This window comes from Halichoeres trimaculatus, unplaced genomic scaffold (genome assembly GCF_033239565.1).
Source record: "Halichoeres trimaculatus isolate MK-OKI-2021-1 unplaced genomic scaffold, fHalTri1.1 fHalTri1_scaffold_6, whole genome shotgun sequence".
Classification (NCBI taxonomy): Eukaryota; Metazoa; Chordata; class Actinopteri; order Labriformes; family Labridae; genus Halichoeres; species Halichoeres trimaculatus.
Window position 1 is genome coordinate 32,265,947 of NW_027437184.1, and position 26,068 is coordinate 32,292,014.

The 26,068-nt window shown below is 40.6% G+C and overlaps 1 protein-coding gene across 1 annotated transcript; it reads right to left on the reverse strand.

The window, feature by feature from the left end:
• Positions 1-1,143: 1,143 nt before the first annotated feature.
• LOC141791855 (uncharacterized) lies at positions 1,144-25,728 on the reverse strand. The gene is made up of 4 exons (XM_074672520.1): positions 25,421-25,728; positions 19,126-20,282; positions 8,039-8,240; positions 1,144-2,917 (listed from the first exon to the last, which is right to left on the reverse strand). The coding sequence occupies exons 1-4, from the start codon at positions 25,437-25,439 to the stop codon at positions 1,722-1,724; spliced, it is 2,574 nt and encodes an 857-aa protein (XP_074528621.1). The 5' UTR covers positions 25,440-25,728; the 3' UTR covers positions 1,144-1,721.
• Between the last annotated feature and the right edge of the window lie 340 nt (positions 25,729-26,068).

Here is a 26,068-nt window from a genome sequence, read left to right on the forward strand (position 1 = left end):
GGGAGGCGAGAGTGATTGTGACTGCCGTAAATATATTTCATGATGAGTAAAGTTTTTTATTCATCTGTGTTATCTGATTGGTGATGTGTTTCTGCCCCAGGCGCAGAAATCTTTGGCCATAGACAGTCGTTTTAAGTTGTACATGCGCAGTGGCTCCTCTTCAATACAAGAGATAGGACCATGTCAGGGCGCACCTTTCTTGCGCCCAGAGCTGAATGCAGCTTGATTTGCATACCACCACCCTCCTGCTGTGGAGGCGCGACACAGCCGTCTGTTATAAAGTATAAAGTGACAGGTCAAGCTGCAGGAGTAGGAGACGATCAGACGGAAACGTAAAATGGAGAGAGAAAACATTAATAACACAGTGAAGTCGCTCATAGCGTCACCTTTTGAGAGGAGAACGTAACAGGAGAAGGTGAATGTGAAAGAGCGTGGACCTTAACGGTATAATGTTGCTTTTTTCTGGGTTTACATTGATGTAAATACACAGGTTTAATGCCCTTGCTTGTTCGCTTGCTTATCAGTCTATGTCTGTTTTGTAGTCATAGCCCCCCTGGGTAAAACTCCACCAGCTGCCACTGGTGTGGACACATGTATATGTGCAGTCAAACTTTTTTTTTTTTTGGTCAAGTCGTTTTTCCACACTCACCTGAATAGTTTTTCTTTTGAGTGAATCAACATTTGTCTTGTCAGATGTGTTTTTTGGCTAATTTTTCCCAGACTCAGAACAGCCAAAAGGTTTTTCTTGGGTGTAAGCAATCATGTGCCAGCCCAAACATGCTTTACGGTTCAATCTTTTTCCACACTCTTCCTCGCTCAGCTGTAGGGCTGTAGGAATGCATGATTGCATATAGGAACAGTAGCATTTACTGTCTTGGCTTTTCTCTCTCTCCTTATCTATGTATTTATGTATGTATCTAGGAAAACAGCCAAGACCTCCTGCAAGCTGTAAAAACATCGGGGTTATTCCAGCAAATGTTAATTTCTGAACTATCCCAAGTCAAAACTTAAGTATTGAACTGATTAAAAGTGAATATAAACTTTTTTGTGCATTATTTGGGTTCAAGTTTTTTTTTAAAATTACTTTGATCATTTCTATTTTTTTGGAAATAAATGCAATGAATATTTTTTTTTTAATTTAAAATTTCTGGGGATATGTCAGTAGTTAACTGAAGAAAGCAAATATTTTCATTTTACTCCAACACATACTGATAAAACATAAAATCAGGGAAAATGAGAATTAGGCAGTTTTGCACACGTTTATAATGCAGTTTCAGTTCCCTTTTGTTGTTTTGCTTTCTCAGTCTATCTCAATGGTTTTTTTTGCACTTCAAAGTAAATAAAGGGATCTTGTCCAATGTAAGATGGGACTATAAAAACCTAACTCCATGAACCACCTTTGTAAGGATACACTAAACTGCTTCATAAATGTTATAAATGAAGATATTCATATGTATCATGTGAAGACAAGAGATTTATTTGAATATATTTTCAATGACTTTCAATAGCACAGACTATATTAACTATAAATCTGAAAAATGAAAATCTGCTTTATTCAGAGCAGCTGCGGTCTCCCACCAACTGTGGGTTGCAGTGTGAAGCTCCACATTCAGCTGAAGGGAAAAATCCAACACCACACAGAACCCCCCCCGAATAGTTTCCCTCATTCATGTACAAACATGTATTGAAAGACTTACTTTGTGGTTAAACCTTTCTCACATTCAGAACATTTGAAAGAATTCTTGATTGTGCACGAACATGTGAATTGTTAAATGTCCTTTTTGGCTAAACCTTTTTCCACATTCAGAGCAGCTGAAAGGTTTTTCTTGGGTGTGAACTGACATATGACTAGTCAGGGCTCCTTTGTGGTGAAATTTTTCTCCACATTCAGAGCAGCTGAAAAGCTTTTCTTTGGTGTGGACAAACAAATGTACAGTCAAACTTTCTTTGTGGTTAAATCTTTTCCCACATTCAGTGCAGCTGAAAGGTCTTTCTTGGGTGTGAACCAACATATGTCTTGTCATACTTTCTTTGTGGTTAAATCTTTTCCCACATTCAGAGCAGCTGAAAGGTCTTTCTTGGGTGTGAACTAACATATGACTTGTCAGATCTCTTTCAGTTATTAATCCTTTTCCACATTCAGGGCAGCTGAAAGGTTTCTCTTCAGAGTGAAGAAACATATGTCTTGTCAGGTTTGGTTTTTGGTTAAATCCTTTCCCACAAACAGAACAGCTGAAAGGTTTTTCTTGGGTGTGAACAAACATATGTCTAGTAAGATTTCTTTGGTCGTTAAATGTTTTTCCACATTCAGAGCAGCTGAAAGGTTTTTCTTTAGTGTGAACAATCATGTGTCTTACCAAACATGCTTTACGTTTGAATCTTTTTCCACACTCTGAGCAGCTGAAAGTTCTCTTTTCTGTCAGAGAAACCACATGATTGGTTGTACCAGACTCAGGACCAGTGTGTGACTTTTCAGTCTCTGCTCTTTCATTTGTGGTAGATTTGAATCTTATAAGATGATCTCTGGTCACCTTCCAGTCATGTTCTCCATCTTCTGACCCTGTTTCAGTATCTGAGGAGGCTTCGATCTTAACCTCAATCTCTGGATGTAAATTTATTTCTGTTTCTGAGCTCCTTGCTGGTTCTGGTTCTCCACAGTCCTCTCCACCAGCTGCTGTCTCCATGTGGTCAGTGAGTCTCTGATGAAGCAGTGAGGGCTCAGGTTTCTCGTCATCATTTTCATTCTTCACATGGACTGAAGTAAACAGGACCTTGGTATCAGCCTCTTCCAGTCCTTGAAGCTGCTCTCTCCCCTGACTGATCCACACTTCCTCCTGTTCCTCTTTAATGAGTGGGGACTCATTATCCTGCTGCTCAGGGGAAAGCTCCTCTTTCTTCACCATGAGTAGCTGAACATCTGCAGGACACAGGGAACAAACATTGATGAGATATTAGATCATGTGATAAAAAATCCTGATAGAAAATCAAATCTGAAAGAAAGCGATCTCAAAGTACTGAAGGTGGAGTTCACCTTTTTACACACACATTAACCAAAGATTAATATATTTCAAAGTTACAGGAGACTCTTTCACTGGAGTTCCACTCGTTAATATAACCCCCCTGCATATCCACCTGAACAATATGGACATTAAACTAATCCTGTCTCTGTTGTCAATGGATTATAACCCAGGACTGACACCTTGTAGCAGTAGAGTAGAATAGAATAGGCTCTGTGACGTGACGAACATCCCTCCTCCTCCCCTCACTCTGCGACGACACAGGATGGATTCAGTCACCGAAGAAAAGTTAGTCAAAGATAAATGATGGCTCGATTATCTGAAGATGGTTTGGATTCAGTATGTCAGATGACCAGTATCAAAATGTTTTCTGTTAAAGAGTGTCCAAAACCTGTTTCCTGAGTGCTGTCGCGCATCAGCAGCTGGATGACAAAGTAATAAAAGGTGCTTCTAAGCAGAGTGCTGAAAGTGCCAGCAATACTAAGAAAACAACAGAGAAACATGACACTCCTTTCCTATTGGACCAAAGTGTGTCACCTCAGCCAAAAATCATATAGTTGCTAGGAGAGAAGGGAAGTTTAGGGAATAACAACATGCACGAGAGTAAGTTTTGATCTATATGTGACTTTTAATGTATTTGAATAACATCATTGGTGTGTAGTAGAGTGTTGTAAGCCTAGTGCAGTTTTTGTGTGTCAGAGCAATGAGGCGATTCATGGCAAATATTCTGTAAACTCTTGTTGACCCCTGATGGATTTGCAAATAGTTGTACAAAAATGCCATGTAGTTTCCTGTTTAAATGCAAATAGTAAACGCTATTGTTTGTTAAGTTTGTACATTAGGGTTTGAAATTAATTATTTATATTTGCATTCTAAGTTATAAAAATGAATCGCTGCACATGTTTATGGTTTCCACATTGAAAAAATGAGATTTTCCTACTCTGTTATTTTTTCTAGCAAATATGGGTCAAATGTGTACATACATTAAAATGGATACATAATTAATATAAATAATCATAATATATATATCAATACACATATCCAGTGTTGCCATTCTGGTTCGATTGTATGCATCAGAGCTAGATCCCAAGGCTAAGTCAAAATATTGCGGTATATATCGTCAGGGCTTGCGACTGCGACCAAAATGGTCGCAAATGCCACCTTTTTTTCAGTGTGTGCGAGTAAGAATTTCATCTGGTCGCGTTTGTGCGAGTGCATATGTCTTGATACTTCCTCTATCACAGGCACCGTGCCAGACATTGTGGTTTGAATTCGTCCTCTTTCACTGGCTCAGTCAGTCTCCTTCAACTGAACTCTCTTCTGTTCTGAGGAGAGAGCGCTTTAAGTGTACACACTCAGGGCATATGCACATCACACACTAAAGACAGACAGAACTTCACAACTAGAGGTCGACAGATATGGGTTTTTGGGGGCCGATGCAGATGCCGATGCTTTCCAAATTTGGGCAGCCGATGCTGATATGCATAGCCGATTTTTCCAATTTGATATTCAGGCCGATTGTTAAATAAATATATATTTATCACATTTTTGTGGAACGCAGCAATTTCTGAGCAACTAAAAGAAATCTATTACAACAAGTCGTGTCCAGTCCTCTGAACATTTATTCAGCTTTCAAAACAATGAAATATTTTGTCTGAGTAAAAACACAATGTAACAAGCAGTAGTAAACATTTACACTCTTCTTAAAATGTCAAAAAAGAAATTTAAACTTATTAATATAATTTGAACAAAAGTATGTAATGTATCCAAGTGGTTCCACAAGTTTGAGGTGCTCATCTTTTTAGTGCCTGATCAAAAATTGCGTCATTTTATACAACGGATCAAAAATTGGCTTTTTAAAAGAAAATAAGGCCGATGGCCGATAGAGACAAATGTCCAAATATCAGCCCGATATATCTGCCAGCCGATATATCGGTCTACCTCTATTCACAACGACAAGTGTTTCTCTATTTAAGAGTTGGCCTTCTCACACTGAGAAGGCTGACACAGCTCTAAACCCTCCTTATTGGAGATGATGCTACATTACAGCATGTCGGAGCTTAGGTTAGATAGAGAGATCAGGGTGAACCACGGAATGAGTCAACTTTTTAACCAGTGCAAGAGTTTAACTCATGACATGTCATGTCAGCACCTAAAAAAAACAAGCCATTTGTCCCGACAGAGTTACCTTTCGGTGCTGCAAAGCCAATGTTATTGCTGTAATGTTTCTAGCTGTGCACGTGTCTTCTGAAGCTAAAGCTAAGTGTGGCTGCTGCTTAGCGTCACTGTACCTTATTTTATTATTCTTTCATCAACTTTATGGGATCGGCGCACTTATAGCGCTCGTTCAGCAGCTAGTTTGGCTTTATGGCAGCTAACATCAATGATGGGTTGAGAGGGTCGGCTAGAATTCCAGATTGCTGATACTTAAAAAATGCCAAAATTGGCCCAATTCAATACTGGCGATCGGGACTGGGACATCCCTAGACTTAATAACTCAGAGATGCAGAAAAGTATTTTCTTATTCATGTAATAAAGTGCTTCAAGTTACACAGCAAAGAAGCTCAAGAAGAAAGAGTGTTGGTTAAGTTAAGAAAAAATGCATAGATAGGTTCAACGTAATATATGTGTTGTGATCTCAAAGATACTCGAGTTAAAGCACTGTCTTATACCTCAGATATTTGAGTAGAGGCTTTCTGTTCACAATTCTTATATTTCTGTTGCAATTAGTTCATCTTTTGAGAAGATGACTAGAAAGAGGAATGTAGAATCAGGCAGATATAAGGGGAGGAACCTTTGTATGTTTGTGGTTACAAGGGAGACAGTGAATGGAGAGTCAACCTGATGAAACATCTGGTTGTTTCCAAAACACCTCACGACACTACATGTGAATTTAGTATGGAGTAGGCAGTGTGTACTGTGTAATGCTTTTGCATGTAGTATGACTGTTCTGTTGGGTCTTTTTTATACTTTTCTGGTTTCAGTTTCAGAAAGCAGAGCTACAGCTGATGGATTTTTTTTTTGCCTTTGTTATAAATTTACAAAATAAACTATGGGTTGATCTTGACATCTTAGTTGTTTTGTTAATCATAAAACAGCAGAATCATTAAAGCTGATTTGTAATCTTACTCCAAAAGTTATATCGTTTACAAAAATAAATCTGGAAGTGACTGACTCTACAGCTGATGGAAAAACCACTCCCATGTAATTCATGTATCATTTTTTTAAAAAGGGTAATTGCTAGGGCTTTCATTTTAATACCTTAATTGTATTAATTAATTACACCGCAAATTAACGTGTTGTCAAAATTAACGCCGATTAATCTGGATCCCAAACCTGCGGAGGGGTTCAAAAACGCACTTATTTTCAAATGCCTGGCATTTACAAACCGTCTGTCCTATTCAAAAGCTGTAAAAAAAAGTGGTGTTCTCGTCAGATTCTTAAATTTACGACGGTCCCTGATTGTATCACACAAGATGTCAGCAACATGCTTTAAACCGGGAGAAGAGGTTGTTTTTTGTGAGACTGCCATCCACATCCCGTTAATTCACACGTCCTTTTTGAATTTCTGCAGAAAATCAACCGTTTGCTCTAGCTCAATTCTGTAAAAAAAAAACAACAGATAATTTTACACTCTTTACTGCTTTAAACAAGTCCTGAACGATAGATATATGTCTGTATTTAAATCTAAGGAATTCTTAGAAAATTTCCTTCAATCTTCCTGGTGTCATGTTCCAGGAGCAACAGTTTGTGTGTCCAGAGCATGTAAAACTGAAAAGACTTCACTCTTCTTTGATCCAAGACTTGAATTAAGTGTTTTGTACATAGTTCCTCACAGTTTTAAACCTTAAGCCCTGGTTCTCCTGACCTCATAGAAGTATAGAAGTTCATATTGCAGTGAAAAATGAGTCTGCAGTGAGTAAAAATGTGACAGAAGCAAAAACGGACCTAAAAATCAAATCAGCTTATTTAAGGTGCAGGAATGTGTAGATTTTGTAAAGATTGAACCATAACACCGTTTTCATTTGTTCCTTATGCCTCAGGGTACCTAAAATGTGTTGTATATATTCCCACCTTATTATTTTTTTTTTTTAATTACTTTTAATGTAATTTTAATGTCCTGGAATTCAAATTCTTTATTTTGGGACCTTAAGCAGATATGAGATTAAATGCGATTAATTAGATTAATTAATTACAAATCCTATGATTAATTAGATTTTTTTTTTAAATCACCTGACAGCATTAGTAATTACTGGTTTCTATGGGCTACAATAAATATGTAGAAGTAAACACCCCTTTCACAACTAGAAGTGAGAGGATTTAAATGTTTCCTTTGCATCACTTCACTTCTATGTCACGGACCGTATAATGTTATTGTTATTCTATTGTAGTTATAATGCCGACTCATTCCAGTAGATGACAGTAATTCACCTTAACCTCGTCCACGGGTTTGCTTCATTCACTGTTTCAGGAACAGACAGGTGACGTCGCGGAGACTACGTCCATGTTTTTTACAGTTTATGGATTTCTATTAGAGTAGTGTGAGGCTGGCCGTACTCTTCAGTTTAATTTATTAAAGTTGAGTTAACCACCAACGTTTCCTTTGCTTGACGTTAGCGCTGACACACACAACAACAAAGGCCATTCAGCACAAATAACACCATAGAAGGAAAAGACAAGCCACCATCTTGGTGTGTAGCCTCGCAGTTAGCCTGTTAGCATAGAGGGTATTCAGCCCGTGCTGGTTTTAATAGTGATCTATAGCCCTGCAGTTGGATATGTTGACACTTCAGAGGAGACAAGAGTGAGTGACAAAGCCTTCACTGGACGAAGCCGTTTCAAAAAGCCTGAATCAGCTTCGACCGGCGAAGCAAAGGCCCACTGTGCCGTCTGAAATACGAGGACGACAGATATCGACCTGAGTTTCTGCTTCAGAATAAGGATAAACCCTGTGATTTACCACCTTTTAGCTACTGGCTCCAATCCCTGAAACATTATGACACACATATTCAGAAACCAACCTCCTCTGTGCGGCTTTATCTCAGGGTTTAAAATCACATCCTGTGGTTTTTGTTGGCGCTGGAGCTCCTCTTCGTATCCAGACGCTGATCTTTGTTCATCCAGGTCTCTGCTAACCGCAGTGAGCAGCTGCCGCTCAAATAAATCTTTATGTTCCTGAAATTCGGACATCTCCTCACATCTAAGCGTCAAAGAAGAAGAAAACTATACGCGGATGCCTTTCTTTGAGTTGATTTTACACAGCTGACTGAAGAGGAGTGTGTCCGAGACTCTTCAGAAGGGCTGACTTCTTCTTCTGTGGAAATTCAATGCAGTTGGCATCCGCGACCATTGCATTACCGCCACCTACTGGATGACATTTGCTTACCAGCACCACAAGATGTTGAGTTTTCAGTTTAAGTGCTGCTCTTCACAACATCATACGAGACTGTGTGATTCATGGCCGTCTCCCCGAAGTCACCCGTTTGTTTCTGAAACGTGTTTTTGAGGCAAAGTAGATGCCAGGGCCATATTAGAAGTGACGCAGGCTTCGAGTCTCCACACGAACAGCTATAGAGGGATTATCAGTCTACGTCATCATAAAGATGCGTACGCATCTTGACTGCAGAAGCAGCGTTTAGCTCCATTCATTCAGATGAGTTAGCATTTTTTAAACACTAAATTCAACCTGTTATCAGCATAAAAATGTACTGTTGTTCTGTGGTCATTTTTCAGAAACGATAACAGAGGCAACGTCTATCAAGTTTTTACCGTCATAGAGCACAGTTAATAGCGACCATGCTAACTGGTGACTCTCAGCCAACAGTAGGCCTATCAGACTTTACACTGAAGCAACATGCGGCGTCTGAGAGTGAATAATTAAATGTGCTGTCTTTATCTGATTTGGTGCAGTTGTCTGGACATTGTTTTCTGGTTTATTATGCACCAGGTCTCAGACTCAGCAGTCTGTGTGCTTTTTAAGGTTTGGGAGCATTTCTGTTTTATTGACACACGTTTACATCATGGGGGGTATTCCTCGAAGGTGGCTAAAAAAGGCCAGGCTATCACTGGTAAGCATGGCTTGAATAAGCTGCCATTTTAATCTTAGCTGCAACTCGTTCCACTAACGAGGCTCAGCTGATTTTCAGAGACGCTTATTCAAGCCAGGCTTACTCAAGCCAGGCTGATCCAAGCTGCGGCTAAGCGGGTGTCCGGGGTAGATAAAAAGCCAAGATGTGTCAATTGTCGAATTGATGGAGTCATGTCAAAACCAAGAGCGGAGACGTTTCCCTCAGCAAGTGTGTTCCCTCCCTCATGGAGTCGTATGATGACTACAAGGGGAAAACCACATTAAAGAGTATCACAGTGGCAATTAGTAAAGCCAGAGACGCTGCTGGCTCAAGAATACCATGCTTATGTGTCAAATCAATGCTGACTGTTTCTGCTGAGTTTGGTGACCTTTTTTCTTCTCAGGCTGGAGCTCACACTGCTGTGGCCCAGAGGAGATTGATCTTGTTTAAATTAAAGCTGCTATATATATATATATATATATATATATGTATATATATATATATATATAAACACTGACTAAAATAGTAGAAAAAAAACATGTATATATGAGATGTCTTTTTTTTTTTTTTGCGATGAACGTGATACAGTGCTCAATATTTAAATAAGGGGGAAGACACAAAGTTATCTCACCATTTGGAATCACCTTTAAATTATCATCATGATCTTAATGGACCGCTGGTAAAAGGAAGGTTTTTATATGGAAAATTGTGGATGTTGTCACCTTTTATATCATAAGACAAATTGTGCCTTTATTCTGTTATATGTTGTCTGTACTTTACTTCTCTATGGCTCTGAATGCTGGACGCCAACACAAACCCTACAGAAGTCCCTGAACGGGTGCTACACCGGACTGTTGCGTGTGGGACTGAACATCAACCTGGGCGAACACATCACCAACAAGTGTCTGTACAGGGCCTTACCAAGTGTATCAGAAAAGATAGCAGTGAGGAGGATGACACTAGCTGGCCACTGCCACCGACACCAAGATCTCCTAGCCAAAAACCTTGCACTGTGGGAACCAACACACGGGCATCGATCAAGAGGAAGCCCCACACCAACCTTTGTGGACGTACTAAAGAAAGATGCTGGTGCAAAGAGCACATATGAGCTGGCCAGATGTATATGGAACCCCAAAGGTTTCATAATTAAATAAATAAAAACAACCTTTTGAAATAAATACCATTTTGAATGCTTAAGAGTGAATACATTTTTGTTCAGTAAAAATAATTAATTGGGTGGTTATTGTCATGAACCATGGTGAAAAAACAAGGAACAGCACCCAAATACAGATGTAACTAAAAAAGCCTGGTCTCCTCCCAGGGAGACCGGCCCTGGTCATCCACAGTCAGTTCAGGGCCACGAAAAAAAAAGGATTGAAAATAACTAATCTTGAAAAGAAAATCCATGGAATCAAAAAAAAAAAAGCGGGGTCCATGACGGTCAGTTCATTCTGTCATGAACCCCGGTGAAAAAACAAGGAAAAGAACCCAAATGCAGATGTAACTGAAAAAGTTTTGTTTAACTAAGCCAAAAATCCCAAATCTCAAAACCAAACACTCTAACAAATGAAAAAATAAATAAAAGAAACACCAGAAAATTCATGAGAGAAACCAAGAAGCACAGGAAGCACAGGAGACAGCGACAGCATACAGCAACATGAAGTGACAGAGAACACAAGAAACACAGGCCATGTCCACAAGTAGCTGGGTATTTAGAAAAACGCATATATTTTTTAATGTTTACGCCTGTTGTCCACACGAAACCGCAGTTTTCGTCCCCGAAAACGATGTTTTCTAAAAACCCAGGCCTAAGTGAAAATTTTGGAAAACTCTGGTTTCATGGTTTTGTGTAGACGGGGGCTCATTCTGGTTGGCTGACATGGGTTTGGGTCTTACGTCAGGAAAACACTGCCCATAATGGGTTTGGAGTGCTTGGAGCCACACTCAATGGTGGAGTTACCCGCTGCGTGTGGACGAAAGTATTTTTTAAAACGAATGGGGGGGGGTATACAAATTTTGAAAATACCCGGCTACGTGTGGACATGGCCACAGAGACAGGGGAGTAATCAACTCAGGTGTGCAACAAGACACAGGTGAAACACATGAGGGGCAATCAACCAGGGGGGAACCACATGGAGTACTAGGCCATGTCCACACTTGGCCAGGTATTTTCAAAAACGAGTATCCCCCCACCCCCTGTTAGTTTTTAAAAATGCTTTCGTCCACACGCAGTGGGTAAATCTGGCTGTGAGTGCAGCTGGAGGCATGCCAAACCCATTATAGGCAGTGTTTTCCAGACCTAAAACCCGTGCCAGCCAACCAGAATGAGCCCCCCGTCATTCAGCTGTGACGTTTAAGAACTGAAAACTCTGGTTTCCGGCGTCTACAAGAAACCATAAAACCGGAGTTTTCTAAAATCTTCACTTGACCGCAGTTTTTAGAAAACATTGTTTTCGGTGACATAAAACTGCGGTTTCATGTGGATGAGAGGCGTAAACATATAAAACTATATGCGTTTTCCTAAATACCCGGCTACGTGTGGACATGGCCCCAACCTCATGTGTCTCACTGTTTTGTTGCCAGTTCAACTTCACGGGCTTAATCCCAGCCTATTCACAATCACAGTTACAGGCCATGTCTACAGGTAGTCGTAACATGTTTATGCCTGTCATCCACACGAAACCACATTTTTACATCACTACAAACATTGTTTTCTGAAAACTCTGGCCAAGTAAAGATTTTGGAAAACTCTGGTTTCATGGTTTCCTGTAGATGGCTGTAAACAAAGTTTTCGGTTCTCAAACATCACAGCTGGACGACAGGGGTCATTTTGATTGACTGGCATGAGTTTTACGTCTGGAAAACACTGCCCATTGGCATGCTTCCAGCCGCACACATTGGTGGATTTACCTGCTGCGTGTAGACGAAAAGTATTTTTCAAACGGGGGGGGGGGCTACGCTTGAATCTTGCTTGACTTTTTGACCTCGTTTTCTGCCTCAGGTTTGCCTGTTACCTCTGCCTGTTTGGACTGTCTTTTTTGTGTACCCTCCTTTGCCTGGACTCTGATTAAACCTTTTTGCCCTTCGAACTCTGGTTTGGTGTTCTGCATTTCTGTGCTCAAGTTCTTGACAATGCCGGGCAAAAGAGCATAATACAAAACTTTTTTTTTCTGTTATTTTCTGGAATGTACAGAGTGACAGGTGATTTTTTTAAAAGAAATTCAGCCAGAATGTTAAGTCCACCTTCTGTGTGCAAATGTAGAGCAAATGGATCCATTTGCAGGTGCTGCAAATAACCTTTGAATGAAGCATGACTGCTGCTTTTTGAGTAAGGATAAATTCAGACTTTACATGGTTGTGAAGCCTTATGCTCTTCTTCAATTCGGAGGATTATTATTTTAAACCTGGTCAAGCTACGTGTTGTGTTGCAAGCTGTTATTTCATGAACTAGTGTGTTTCCCAGCATGGTGTAATTGAAACTGCTAACACTTTTAGTTATAGCTTTTGCAATTTTTCCCCTTTGCAGGCACTTTGCTGGTCAAAATCTCCTTTGATTTTTTCCTGTTGTTACCACCCGGGTCCTAAGCTGTAGCAAAAACGGGAGGCGGGACGAGAAAGCTGCTGCTTAACACCAAGTTTATCACAAATAAATCAAAACGTTATCAGTTGCTTCTCCAAGGTAACAGAGCAAACAGCCGCACCGGGCTCCACCCCATGATGTAGCCAGCCCACACTGATCCAAGAGGTAGGCTTTTAAATGGGAACTACACCTGGCCCAGGTGTGTCTCATCAATTCCTGATGACCCCGCATCCTGCTCTGGAAGAAAAAAAATGCACATACACTCAACCAGCAACACCTAGTGGTTCGGAGGGGTCACCGCACTGTTTGTAACAGCTCCGATGCAAATCACTTCAGTACTTTTTTGATCTGTGCATTTTGCCTTTGCCCTGAATTAGTGACATTTCCTTTCTGGCTTTGACTTCTTTTCACATGCTGGTATTTAAATGCAAGTGTACAACACGAATTCTCTTTCAGAAACTCATGATATAATGTGTGGGTCCTGTAGATCTGAGTTTATTCATGCCACATTCAGGTTTTATTTTGTCATTTTTGAGGGGTTATGAAAATGTTGAACTTCTTTCATCCTGGTTTGCAAAGTCTGCTGTCAGTCTCTTCATCATGCACTGTACTGTCTTCTTCTGTGTCTACAGTAAAAATCTCCTCTTCTTCATAGTTTTTACCATCTGTCCTTGTTCAAGTTTTGTTTATTTAACTTGTCCACAATAAAAAAAAAAAAAAAGATTTTGTTTATGATGAGACAAGTCTCACATAATATTTTTTTTCAAAAGTTGGTTCGCAGGGAAAACAAGTTGGTTTTAGGTTATAACATGGCAAATTACTATCATTCAAGAAATATCTGGATTTGACCTTTGGTACATATCGCCCAGACCTGAGAAAGTGCAATGTTAGTAGCAAAACATCCCTGAAAACAGATTCCTAAATCAACCTTATGGAAGTAAATAGACATAATAATTTGAGTTTTAACAGCCACTGAATGTGAACTACTGAAATAAAAACACCACTGAATCCCTGGCGTTGAATTGTTTTGATATAAAAACTATGCATCTAAATTTATTTGTCCCAAGTTCACCTATTAAAAATCCAGATCCCCCCCAAAATTTACTGATTTAAAGGTCTCATATTATGCAAAAATCCCTTTATCAAGTCTTTTAGTGAAATTTGTGGGTCCTTGGCTTTCCTCCCAGCCCACAAAATGAGACATTTAATGACAAAACCTGTATTTAGTGGTGCTTGTGAATATTAAATCCTGACCTAAAACAAGCTGTTTGGATTTTGGGGATTTGCCGACATCAGCGATTCCCTTTTTTGACCAATCGGGAGCAAGTCTGACCTGATTGATCCATCGGAGCCACTACCCCCCACAATTGAAGAGCCATCACTGCTTTGGTTTTGGCTGTAAACAGCCACATAGTTCCATGCACAAGCTTCTCATCTCAGAAGAGGAAAAGACTAAGTGGCTAGAGTTCATTTATCAAGGAAATGTTCCAGCTACACTCAGTAAAACTGTGCATGTGTGTGCTAGTCACTTCACGGCTGACTGCTTTTCCAACTTTGGACAGTACAACAGAGGGCTAGCCAATAGACTGGTCCTGAATCCAGGCGCATTACCAACCATCCACTTACAAACCTGGGACCCTGGAAATGTGAGTATTTTAAATGCTGTGTGCTGTGGAGCAGATGTAAGAGCTTTTCCACAGTGTCCCCCCTGTCTCTGTGTTAGCTTCAGGATGCTAACCTTAGCTGCAGTTAGCCGGTTGTTTTAGCCTGTAATGTTACAGTAAACTAGCTTCGCTGTTTTCTAAACAATGTGCTTGTGGTGCCGCTATCAGTGACATGGAAGAGCAGGATGATATCAGCGGTTACATATGAAGGCCACGCCCACTAAATCAGAGCGTTCTGAACAGAGGGGCTATGAGAGCCTGGAAACAATGCTGCTGTGCTGGATTTCATGGCTTTTTGGACAAAAACATGAAGACATCAATGAAGGAGCATAATATGGGACCTTTAAATTCAGATCCAAAAATTCAAGTTTCATAAATTAACAACAAAAAGATTTGGGTCACTCAAATTCAATTTGTCAAATTCAGTTCTAAATTTAATTTGTCAATATTCAGATCCAAAAATTCAAGTTGAAAAATTCAGATCACAACATCTGGGCTACCCAGGACAGGAAAGGCAATATACTGTATTGAGACGAATATTAAAAAAATGTGGCCCCCAACGTGAAACTTTTCTGAAACTCTGCTGCCACCGTTGCCATGTAAACAGTAAGCTGGGGTTTTCAGTGGACATATAATGTCACGCTCCACTTCGCACAAGCACATACAACACATGAGGCTACATCTGGTTAGTAAAAATGAAGCCTGTGCTGAAGTGCTAAAAGTTGTTGTTAATTGAGAATCCACTTGAGGCTGGCTGCAGAAAGACCGGCCCACCCAGCCATAAAAACAGACTTTTACAGCATTAAAAAGCATAGCAAAAAGCATTTACAGCCTGGTTCAAAGAACGTCTTGGGCCCCTTGGGGGGGTGCTAACTCAGGGCTTTAGAAGTTATTAGGATCATTTGAGCCAATCAGAGACACAGCTCAGGTCACGTGACAGACAGGCGCCCTGTAGCTGTTCAAAAGGAAACTCACAGCTGCCGCAGATGCAGTCACATTTGTGTCATAGAAAATGTGACTGCGTCCGCGGACTGGCTTCATTTCATGGTATTAGGAACAGGCTGATGGTGATGTCGCAGAGGCTATGCCCATTATTTATACAGCCAATGGTACAACGGTATTGTTGTTACGATTGTCCCGGAGGACAATGTTGTGCTTGTGCTGCTCAATCTGCTGAATCTGCTGATTGTTCAACAAAATGTTCATCTGTTGCTCCACTTCTACATTTAGTATTTGGCTTCTGAACAAGACAGTGGCGGGCTTGGGCCCTGATAAATTTGAGCAAACACTACATGGTGGCACTGTAACACAACAAGAAGCAAAAATGTCTTCAAACATGACATTGTATGGGACAGATCAATATAATATCTCATCCTTCCTCTGCTTATCCCAGGTCTTTTACAAGGTTTGCTGACATTGTTTTTTTTTTAAAACCTTTTGTCAGATGTTCGTATGGTATAATGAAGTACAACTATAAGCATACCATATGTGTGTCAACTTTTTATTGAAGAATCCAACCAGTTTAAGGAAAGACTTAATATTTACAGTGTTGACCCTTCTTCTTTATGACTTCTGCAATTCGTCTCGGCATATTGGATATCAGTTTCTGGGCATAATCTTAAAGGGGACATATCATGCTGATGCGTGATCTAATACTTAAATATAAAATAATAAATTTGAAAACAAGACCTTACACTCCCTGAATTTTCAAAAAATGAGATATTGTATTTTTTCTGATATCCTAGAATGAGATTTAATGCCTCTGAAAATAGGTCATTGACATTTGGCTTCGAGATTTCGACCTTCATGATGACACGAGGATCCTTTCTTTTTATTGGAGTAATCTGATAAAGCAGCTCCTCCTCTGTGATGTCAGTTAGTCACACAACCGCCACCGAGGGATACACCCACCAAGAGCCGAGTATAAATGTATAAACTATACATGTTACAGTACCGGTTTGACTCACCACACTGAAGCGTCCTGAGATGATCTGTGTCCAGGTGGATTTTCTTCCTCCTGAGCTGCAGAACTGTCCGGGTCTGACTCGGGGTCCAATACAAAAGGACGTAGCCTACACTCTGCCATTTTATTAGTGCTATCAATGCCTTACGGTGAAGTTTTGGCAAACAGCAAACTCGCTCAGTCTGTCTGCCCCATCCAGTATGGCGATTTTGTAAATACTGCCATGCTGCAAACACTGCCCCCTGGCTCTACCCCCTCCGCCCCTCTGATAGAACTGACCAATCAGAGCACAAAGGGCTGTGATATTGCGAGGTTACTGGAGGTCATTCTGGAAACTGAGCGTTTCAACGAGATCTTCAGAATGGCCTAAAATGAGGATATTGAGAATGCTATTGTGGGGCAATGAAGGAACTAAATGACTTGTACTGAGGGCAGAAATGCTTTACAGGCATCCTAGTCTGGCATAGTGAAAAGGAGAAACAAGCATGATATGTCCCCTTTAAATGACAGCAGCCCATTCTTCTCCAATCAGCACCTGGAGTTGATAACAGCTTCTGTGTTGTTCTTTGTCCACATTCTTTCTGAGAATTGACCACAGGTTCATCATGGGATTAAGATCTAGGAAGTTCTTAACAGCAGGACATGTTTGAGTCTCACTTTAGGGCTATAGATCCCATCAGCTAACAACACAAGCTGGAATAGCACCTTTAAACAGTTAAAAGCTGTCACTACACTTGACCACTGGGTCATCACATAAATGTGTAGCCAATGGGATACAGAAATGTAGTGTTTTCAGCCAAGAATGGGCTCAGCTGTAAGACCTTTGCGCTTTGCTTGAGCCTTTTTCTGAAGCAACAGACCTCACAGAAGGAGACACTGTGATTACTGTCAGCATGGTGGTCCCCACCGTTATGGATTTGAGAACTTGTGTCATCAGAAGTGCACCTGCCTCAGATTGTGACAATGGTTTGAGCACTAAAAAGTCTTTAGAGCAGAGATACTCTGACATTAATGACTGTTACTGTGTTACTACTTCTTCTTGCTCTTAAAAATGCAAACTTTAATATAAAGCTTTGAATGTATTAGATTTTTTGTATAGTAATTTTATTTGCACTTGATTTAATGTGTGCATGTTTATTTTTATTTACCTTTTTTTCTCTTTCAGCTTGTTTGACTAAATAAATGAATGTGTTGACTAGACATGTTTCCCATTCATTAGACAGTTGTTGGAGGTGCAAAGTGGTGTTGGATGTTTGTTGTTTTCTCAGTTGGAGATGACTTTTGGACTAGTCAATAGTCATGTCAGTCCTTACCAGCAAACAACAGTCAATCCTCTAATAGTGCAGTAAAGGCTGTCATGCAATTCCTATACATGGTTGATTTCACCCAGCCACTAAAAACACTGAGGTGAGTTTACACACAAGACATGCGCTGTCATGGTAATGGCGTTCTTACGTTTGAAATAGTAAGTAATTAGATGACATGTTACTGGAAGAAGTACAGCCTAATTAATGCGGCTATTCCCAACTCCTTTCACTACTTAACTGACCCTAGAAATCCTGTCCATAAAAGTAATGAACAAAATCACTCACAAAGGGCAGCCAAAGTCAAACCCTGTCTGGGAACAAGTTTGACTTACTGTTGGCGATACAGACCAAGTTCTCACTCCAGAAACACAAAGATCGAATAGCCCGTATCAGCAGGCTATCAATTCCATATTACCTACCAACCCCCCCCCCCCCCCCCCCCCCCCCCCCCCCACAAGTTGCCTCAGGGGACACAGTCAAAAGCCTTTTCCAGGACCACAAAGCACATGTGGACTGGTTGGGCAGTGAACAGTCACCTCAGCAATGGCACCGCTGAAGACGGTCCATTTAATTCCATGTCCCCTACCACCCCTGGGACGCAGCTGAAGCTCTGCCGGAGGTCTAAGTTGAAGACCATCCTGACAGAGTCCCCAGCTAGGCGTTCCCAGCAAGCCCTCACTGTTTGTTCAGGCCTGCCAGGTCTGTCCAGCATCCTACCCTGTCATCTGATCCAACTCACCACCAGGTGGTGATCAGTTGACAGCTCTGCTCCTCTCTTCACCCAAGTGTCCTGATAATACAGCCGCAGATCAGCCGATAAGACCACAGAGTTGATCACTGAACTACGACCTAGGGTACCCTGGTGCCAGGTGCACTTATAGAGACCCTTATGTTTGAACATGGTGTTAGTTATAGACGAACTGTGACTGGCACACAATGCAACAACTGCTCAACAACACTGCTCTGGTGGAAATCGGGCAGGCCGTTCCTCCCAATCACCGCCCCCACCCCACCCCCCCCATCCCCGAAGTCCCTGAGTAGGACGATGAAGTCCCCAGTTTATGTGTTTTTTTCAGAGCTGTATTTGGGTAATTATATAATTTAATTTAGTATATATAAAGTGTCCCATAAAATCAGAGCACCGGGTGTGTTTATAAAATATAAGTCTGAGTTTACAGAGGATATTTCTTCTCATACCACTTTTCTATAGTTCTTTGTCTCGCTTTGTTACTGTCACTCTCCAGCTACAATTATTTTAATTAAAGGGCCAAACCAGCCTCCTGAAAACTTTGCAGCTCCCTTTTGTTGCCTTTTTTTCTCAATCTCTCAACAGTTGTTTTTGCACCTTAATGTATTAAGGTATTAGTGTAATTTTAGGACTCTTGTCCAATGTAAGCAAGGACTCTGAAAACCTGACCCCTAAACCCATGTCTGCAAGAGTACACTAAACTGCTTTATAAATGAAGACGTTTATTTCATGTATCATGTTCACAGACACACAAATTTATTTTAATATACTTTCAGTGATTTTCAAAAACACAGACTTTATAACTCTGAATACAAAGGGAATCTGCTTCATTCAGAGCAGCGGAGGAGGTCTCCCTCCAATTGTGGGTTGACATGTCAGGCCTCACACCATACTCAAACCCCTGAGTAGTGCCCTTTAATGCACAGTCATGTGTTGTCAGTCTTACTTTGTGATTAAAACCTTTCCCACATCCAGAACAGCTGAAAGGTTTCTCTTTTAAATGGACAAACATATGTCTTGTCAGATTTGGTTTTTGGTTAAATCTTTTCCCACATTCAGAACAACTGTAAGGTTTTTCTGTTGCGTGAACAAACATATGTCTTGTAAGATTTTGTTTTTGGTTGAAACTTTTCCCACACTCAGAACAGCTGAAAGATTTTTCTTTTGCGTGAACAAACATATGTTTTGTCAGATTTTGTTTTTGACTAAAACTTCTCTCACACTCAGAGCAGCTGAAGGGTTTCTCTTGGGTGTGGACAAACATATGACTTTTTAGAGCTCCTTTTTTGTAAAATCTTTTCCCACATTCAGAGCAGCTGAAAGGTCTTTCTTGGTTGTGGACAAACATATGACTGTTTAGAGCTCCTTTTTTGTAAAATCTTTTATCACACTCTGAGCAGCTGAAAGGTCTCAGTTCTGTCTGAGAAACCACATGATTGGTTGTACCAGGCTCAGGACAATTGTGTGACTCTTCAGTCTCTGATCTTTTATTTTTGCCAGATTTGAATCTTTTTAGAAATTCTCTGATCTCCTTCCAGTCATCTTCTCCATCCTCAGACCCTGATCCAGTGTCTGAAGAGGCTTCGATCTTAACCTCAATCTCTGGTTGTAAATTTATTTCCGTTTCTGAGCTCCTTGCTGGTTCTGGTTCTCCACAGTCCTCTCCACCAGCTGCTGTCTCCATGTGGTCGGTGAGTCTCTGATGAAGCTCAGGTTTCTCGTCATCATGTTCACTCTTCACATGGACTGAAGTAAACAGGACCTTGGTATCAGCCTCCTCCAGTTCTTGAAGCTGCTCTCTCCCCTGACTGATCCACACTTCCTCCTGTTCCTCTTTAATGAGTGGCGACTCATGATCCTCCTGGTCTGGATACGGGCTCCTCTCCAGCTGCTCAGGGGGAAGCTCCTCTTTCTTCACCATTAGTAGCTGAACATCTGCAGGAAACAGCGAAAAAATATTAATGAGATACCCTGGACTGACTTACACCTTATAGCAGAAAGCAAGGATGCTAAAAGCTCCCTTCTTTACCTTATCCAAAACCAAGTGGCAACCACTGGCTGTGAGAAATGAAGCCAATGCAGGAGTGCTAAAGAATCACAGCCTGTTGAGTGTCTGCTCAAGGCCGGCTCCAGGAGTACCAGAAACATAACAAACATACCGAAACCAAAAAGATGATTTTTTTTTTACAGCAGAAATAAACATGTTTACAGACGGGTACAAAAAATGACGTCAGTCTGAATATCTCATTTCTCTAACAACACAATGAGATTTGTTTATCTCAGCAGTTTAGGGGACATTAGGACAATGAATTTGCCAAACTGGAGGCACAGCTCAGCTGACTGACAGGCAGGCACCTGTAGCTGTCAGTGAGGACGCTCAAAGCTCACCTCATTTCCAGTATGGCTTACACTGATGATTGGCTTCAAAACTCTGTACCAGAAACAGATGGATGATGTCATAGAGACAAAGAAGCCAAATAAAGTCCTGGTTCCTGCTCAATCCCAACTCTGTAACATTGATGTTTTATACTTTCAGGGAGATGATACAGATGCAAACTCCTCATATGGGTCTTTCTCTCGCTTACTTGGCGTACTTTTTATAAAATATCTCTTTTTCTTGCTGGTTAAGTCCTTCACTTTACACTTATGGGAAAAAAATTGGACTACCTTTGTTTTTGTTTTTTTGTTCATTTTAATGACTGGTACCACTAAAGGTGTATTACCTGAAGAATACAATACACATGACAAATAAAGCAGCTGATTACACAATAGTTTATATACTACTGGACATGCTTAAACTTTATTGTATTCCTGGGAGATATAAGAGGCCATTTCATGTCAAAAGCAGCACTGCACATGTAAAGGCCAAGACTGGTTCCTTCTTATATTCAACCGGAATTGTCGTCAGACCTTAAAAATGAGTGAGCACTGTTGGGAAATGTCACTTGTTCAGCAAGGGATGTTCAAAACAGACTTCTTGAAGCTGGTCAGAAGTCACACAAGGGCACAGAAGAAGCTCTTCATCAACAAGAAGCAGAGGAAGGCCCGGTTACTCTTTGCCCAGTTACTCTAGGGCAGTGTTTCCCAACCCTGGTCCTGGAGGACCCCCTGCCCTGCATGTTTTAGATGTTACCCAACTCCATAACACCTGATTCAAATGAATGGCTCATTATCGGGCTCGAGCAGAGCTTGATGACGAGCTGGTTGGGAAACACTGCTCTAGGGATCACAAGGTTAGGACTGTTGATGACTGGGCAAAGGTTCTCTTCAGTGATGAATCCAATTTGGAGTTGATGTCCACTCCAGCCACCTTACTGGTTTGGAGGAGGCCTGGAGAAACCTACAAAGCAGACTGTCTTGCCCCTACAGTAAAACATGGAGGTGGATCTGTGATGATCTGGGGTTGTTACAGAATGGGTGGAACGGGTCAAATGCAAATGTGTGCAGGGTGAATGGACCAGGTCAAGTACAGGGTTACTCTTGAAAACAGTCTTCTTCTATCAGCTGGAAAACTCTTTCCTACTTCTAGTGGATGGGTTTCACACAAGACAATGCCCCTTGCCACATGCCTTGGCCAGCTCAATCACCAGATCTTAATCCAACTGGAAACCTGTGGGACATCATCAACTCAAAGTGATGAACCACAAGCCCAAAAACAAAACAAATCTGTTTGAATGTTTGCAGCAGGATTCTGTCACAGCAGAAAATTGTCAGGAGCTGGTGGAGAGTATACCAAGATGCATGGCTGCAGTCATCAAAAACAATGATTATTTAATCAAGTACTAACTTGTGTGTGTTTTATGAGACTAAAACAGAGGGAAAATGTGAAATGCCTGAAAGCTCTGTTTTTGGCAGTACAATGCCATAGATCTGAGTGTGAGAGGAACTTAAGTGATTTTAGTTATTATCAAGATAGCCATGGAAATCACAAAGTATCAACCCTTAAACTACACTCTTATGAGCTATTTTTGCTGTTATAGTTATATTTTTCCAAACATACCTTAAGTTGTACCAGGCAGAAAAATGAACAAGAAATTGTAGAAAACAAGGGTGGTCTAATAATTTTCCCATGACTGTAGGTTTTAGTGTGCTACTTGCATTTTTCCACATTTGCTGGCGGAAAAGAAGTCTTTAAATCATATTTTACTGTGTACTTCTATCTCTGTTAATGCCGTATTGGTGTTCGTGTACCTCCAATGTGGCCACACATCCAGGTAACGGCCCAACCCCTGACATCAGTGCAAACGCTCTATACAGTTGTTAATTCACAGACAGATGCTGTGGACAGAAGCTACCCATCTACCTGCTAGCCATAAGAATGATAAGGAGTACATATCAACCACGACACTATACAAAGCTGCAACCTCCAGTCTAAGAATATGTGACAATATGGAAGTGCTAACACCTGCTGTTTCTTGAGTGTCCACTTGAGGCTGGCGCCAAAAGTACCAGAAGCGACATCCACACCAAGCCAAAAAAATGTTTTTACAACAGAAATAAACTTATTTATAGTGTGTTGATGCACAGCTGTCTTCAGTCCGATAAAGTTGTTAACATGTGTCTTAATCATCCGATCTCGTGCTGACTAGCTCAAAGTTTGATTTCTTAAGCTGCATGTAAACATACTGACTGAGTTACAGACATGGCTTCAAGTTTCAGTGCTCCTGTGAACCGGCCACAGCTTGTCGAAAAAGCAGGTGCACAAAGCAAAATTTGGCATTACTTGAATTACAAAGCCGACAGTCGGGGCGGCTTCATAAGCCAATAGACCTATCAAAGCCCGACTATAAATTTTACTACTGACACACACGGAGGAAACACTACGAACATGACGGAGCACCTCACAGTTCAGCATCCTCACCTCCTTAAAGAGCTTAAAGAGCAGGTGTGACAGATTCAAACAACGTGCCCAAACACAAAAGTCAAACGACTGTCAATTATTTTGCAACAAGCAAACTAGTTCACCACTGCTTGTAGTTGATACGACAAATAATCAGCATCGTAAACGTGAGCTGTGTGGAGCACACGCAGCCCTGAGTCACAGAGCTGTGTGGTGTTGACACAGTTCAAATAAGTGACAAATAGTTTTCTAACAGTAACAATGACACAAACTTATAGGAAACACTAAAGTGTTGCATCTGTGAAAAAGCTTAAATAAATAAAGTGTCCCAGCACACAGTGTAGGCTAAACCATAGAGTGCTGAGCATGAAAACAATCCATGAATGTTAAGTCTGGCAGGGTTATTTTAATGTCTTTTATCTCTATCTTATTTTGTTTTATTGTTTGTTTTTCTTTACCTTCTTTTACTCCTTTTTGTTAATTTATTAATACTATTATGTGCTATTAATTATGATTTTAACTTTTTAATGGTTCACCTTTTTAGACTCTTTTATAGATCATTTTTAGACCTTTTTATTTGCCTTAACTCTTGCTCATGTTTATTACTGTATTTTATCATCGCCACTAATTTTTTTTATTCTGTAATTTTATCATCATTGTTCATTTCATCTTTTTATATTTTCTGACCTGATTTCTGCTTTCATCCCTTTTTTTTATTGCGTTTCCTATTCTTGCTGATTTTATGTTTTTATGTTTGGTCCTCATGGCCTCTTTTTAGGCTGTATTGTCTGGGTTCCTAAAAAGTACTATAAATTATGGAAAGGACCTTTTCACCTCATGTCTTTTTACATTGTCTTTCTCTGTTAGTCTTGATTTAAGCTGTGCTTTTTGGTTTTACTTTATTGTGCTCATTGTTTGTTTGTGTTTTATTATTTTGTGCTGAATGCTTGTCAAAGCACTTTGTAAACTATGTTTTTAAAAGTACTATACAAAAAAAATATTATATTATATTATATTACCTGATCATAACTGAACAAAAATGACTATTTTCTGGTTTTCTATTAAGTTGAATTGTACTTGAGAAAAATAAATGAGTTGAGGTTCCCTCCAGGAATTGATTATGTATGTAATCTATAAAACTTTGTGTGTGTGTGTGTGTGTGTGTGTGTGTGTGTGTGTGTGTGTGTGTGTGTGTGTGTGTGTGTGTGTGTGTGTGCGAGAGAGAGAGAGAGAGAGAGAGAGAGAGAGAGAGAGAGAGAGAGAGAGAGAGAGATATTGGCACATATTACAAATTTCCCATAGCCCCATAGACACAAAAACAGGTGTCAGAAAAATCTGCATAGACTCACTTACGGCAGCCTCCCCTTCAAGCTAACTTTTCTATTCATTTTCTGATGTTTTAGGTTTTGCCATGGTATGGATTAAGTATCTGTACCGAGACATTTTCGGCAGGTAACATATTGAATCATAATTTTCGTATTGTGACAACACTACTCGGAGCCCCGTCAATTCCAATATGGGTACAAACCTCAGAAACAGACGAGGAGTCTACGTCCATGAATTACTCAGTCTATGAGCTATACAGGGGAAACTCCAATGCAACATGTTACTGACCAAGCCTCTGTTTTCTGTTCAACTGTTTGTGACTCAGAGCTCTGCTGTGAGGCTCAGTGTGCAGCGCAGACACACAACAACGAAGGCCATTCAGCAAAACTAACCATAGAAGGGAAAGACAAGCCGCCATCTTTAAGAGTAGCACAACAGTTAGCATGGAGGCTATTCAGTCCGTGCTGTTTTTAATCGTGATTTATTGCCCTGAAGATGGTTTTTGTGGGTACTTAAAAGGAGACAAGTTTGAATGGCAAAGCCTTCACCGGACGAAGCCGTTTCAAAAAGCCTGAATCAGCTTCGACCGGCGTAACAGTGGCCTACTGAGCCGTCTGAAGCACGAAGACCGACCCGAGATGAGCCCTTTGATTGACAGCTTCCAGACGGATAATCATCAAATACTCATCTGACTACAAGATCGGTGGATTTGTTCTGTTTCGAAAAAAATAAATCATTTGTTAAAAAAACAATATCCTCAGTGATATTTTTTTGTTTCTTGAGTTTGTGACAGACGCAAAGCAGATGTGGATTTAGCATTACTTAAACCGTATTAGGTCAGAGATTACGTCTATGAACTTCAGCTACTGGCCCTGAAACATATTCACTAACATTTTCAGGAACCAACCTGCTCTGTGCAGCTTCATCTCAGGGATTAAAATCACATCCAGTAGTTTTCTTTAGGGCTGGAGCTCCTCTTCGTATCCAGACGTTGTTCTTTTTTTCATACAGGTCTCAAATAACCGCAGTGAGCGGGCGTCACTCGAATCTCTAAGATCCTGAAATCTGGTCAGTGTCTCACATCCAAGAGTTAAAAAAGAAAACTAAACGCTGATGTCTTTCTCTGAGGTGATTTTCAGAGTTGGCTGACAGAGAGCTTGTCCGAGGCTCTTCTGAAAGGTTGACATCGCCTTCTTCTGAGGGCATTTAAAGTAGTTTGCATCCGCGACCGTCGCATTACCGCCACCTACCGGATGGAATTAGTTTACAGAACCACAAGGTGCTGGGCCAAAACAGCGCGCCCGAACAAATCTGTGCCTAAATCTTGTATACGAAAGACACGCAGATCTGTGATTCATCACTTTTGTCTTACTTGACTTTGTTCTTACTCTGTAAACAAATTTAGATTCTCCCTAGACTATGTGCAGCACAAATGATGGCCTCCAATCCTCTCAGAAAATGTAAACACATATGTGTACACCAACATATTTAGACTACTTCCTGTAAAACACAAATCCTTTGATAGAATTCAAAAATAAAACTTTGAACTTTCACG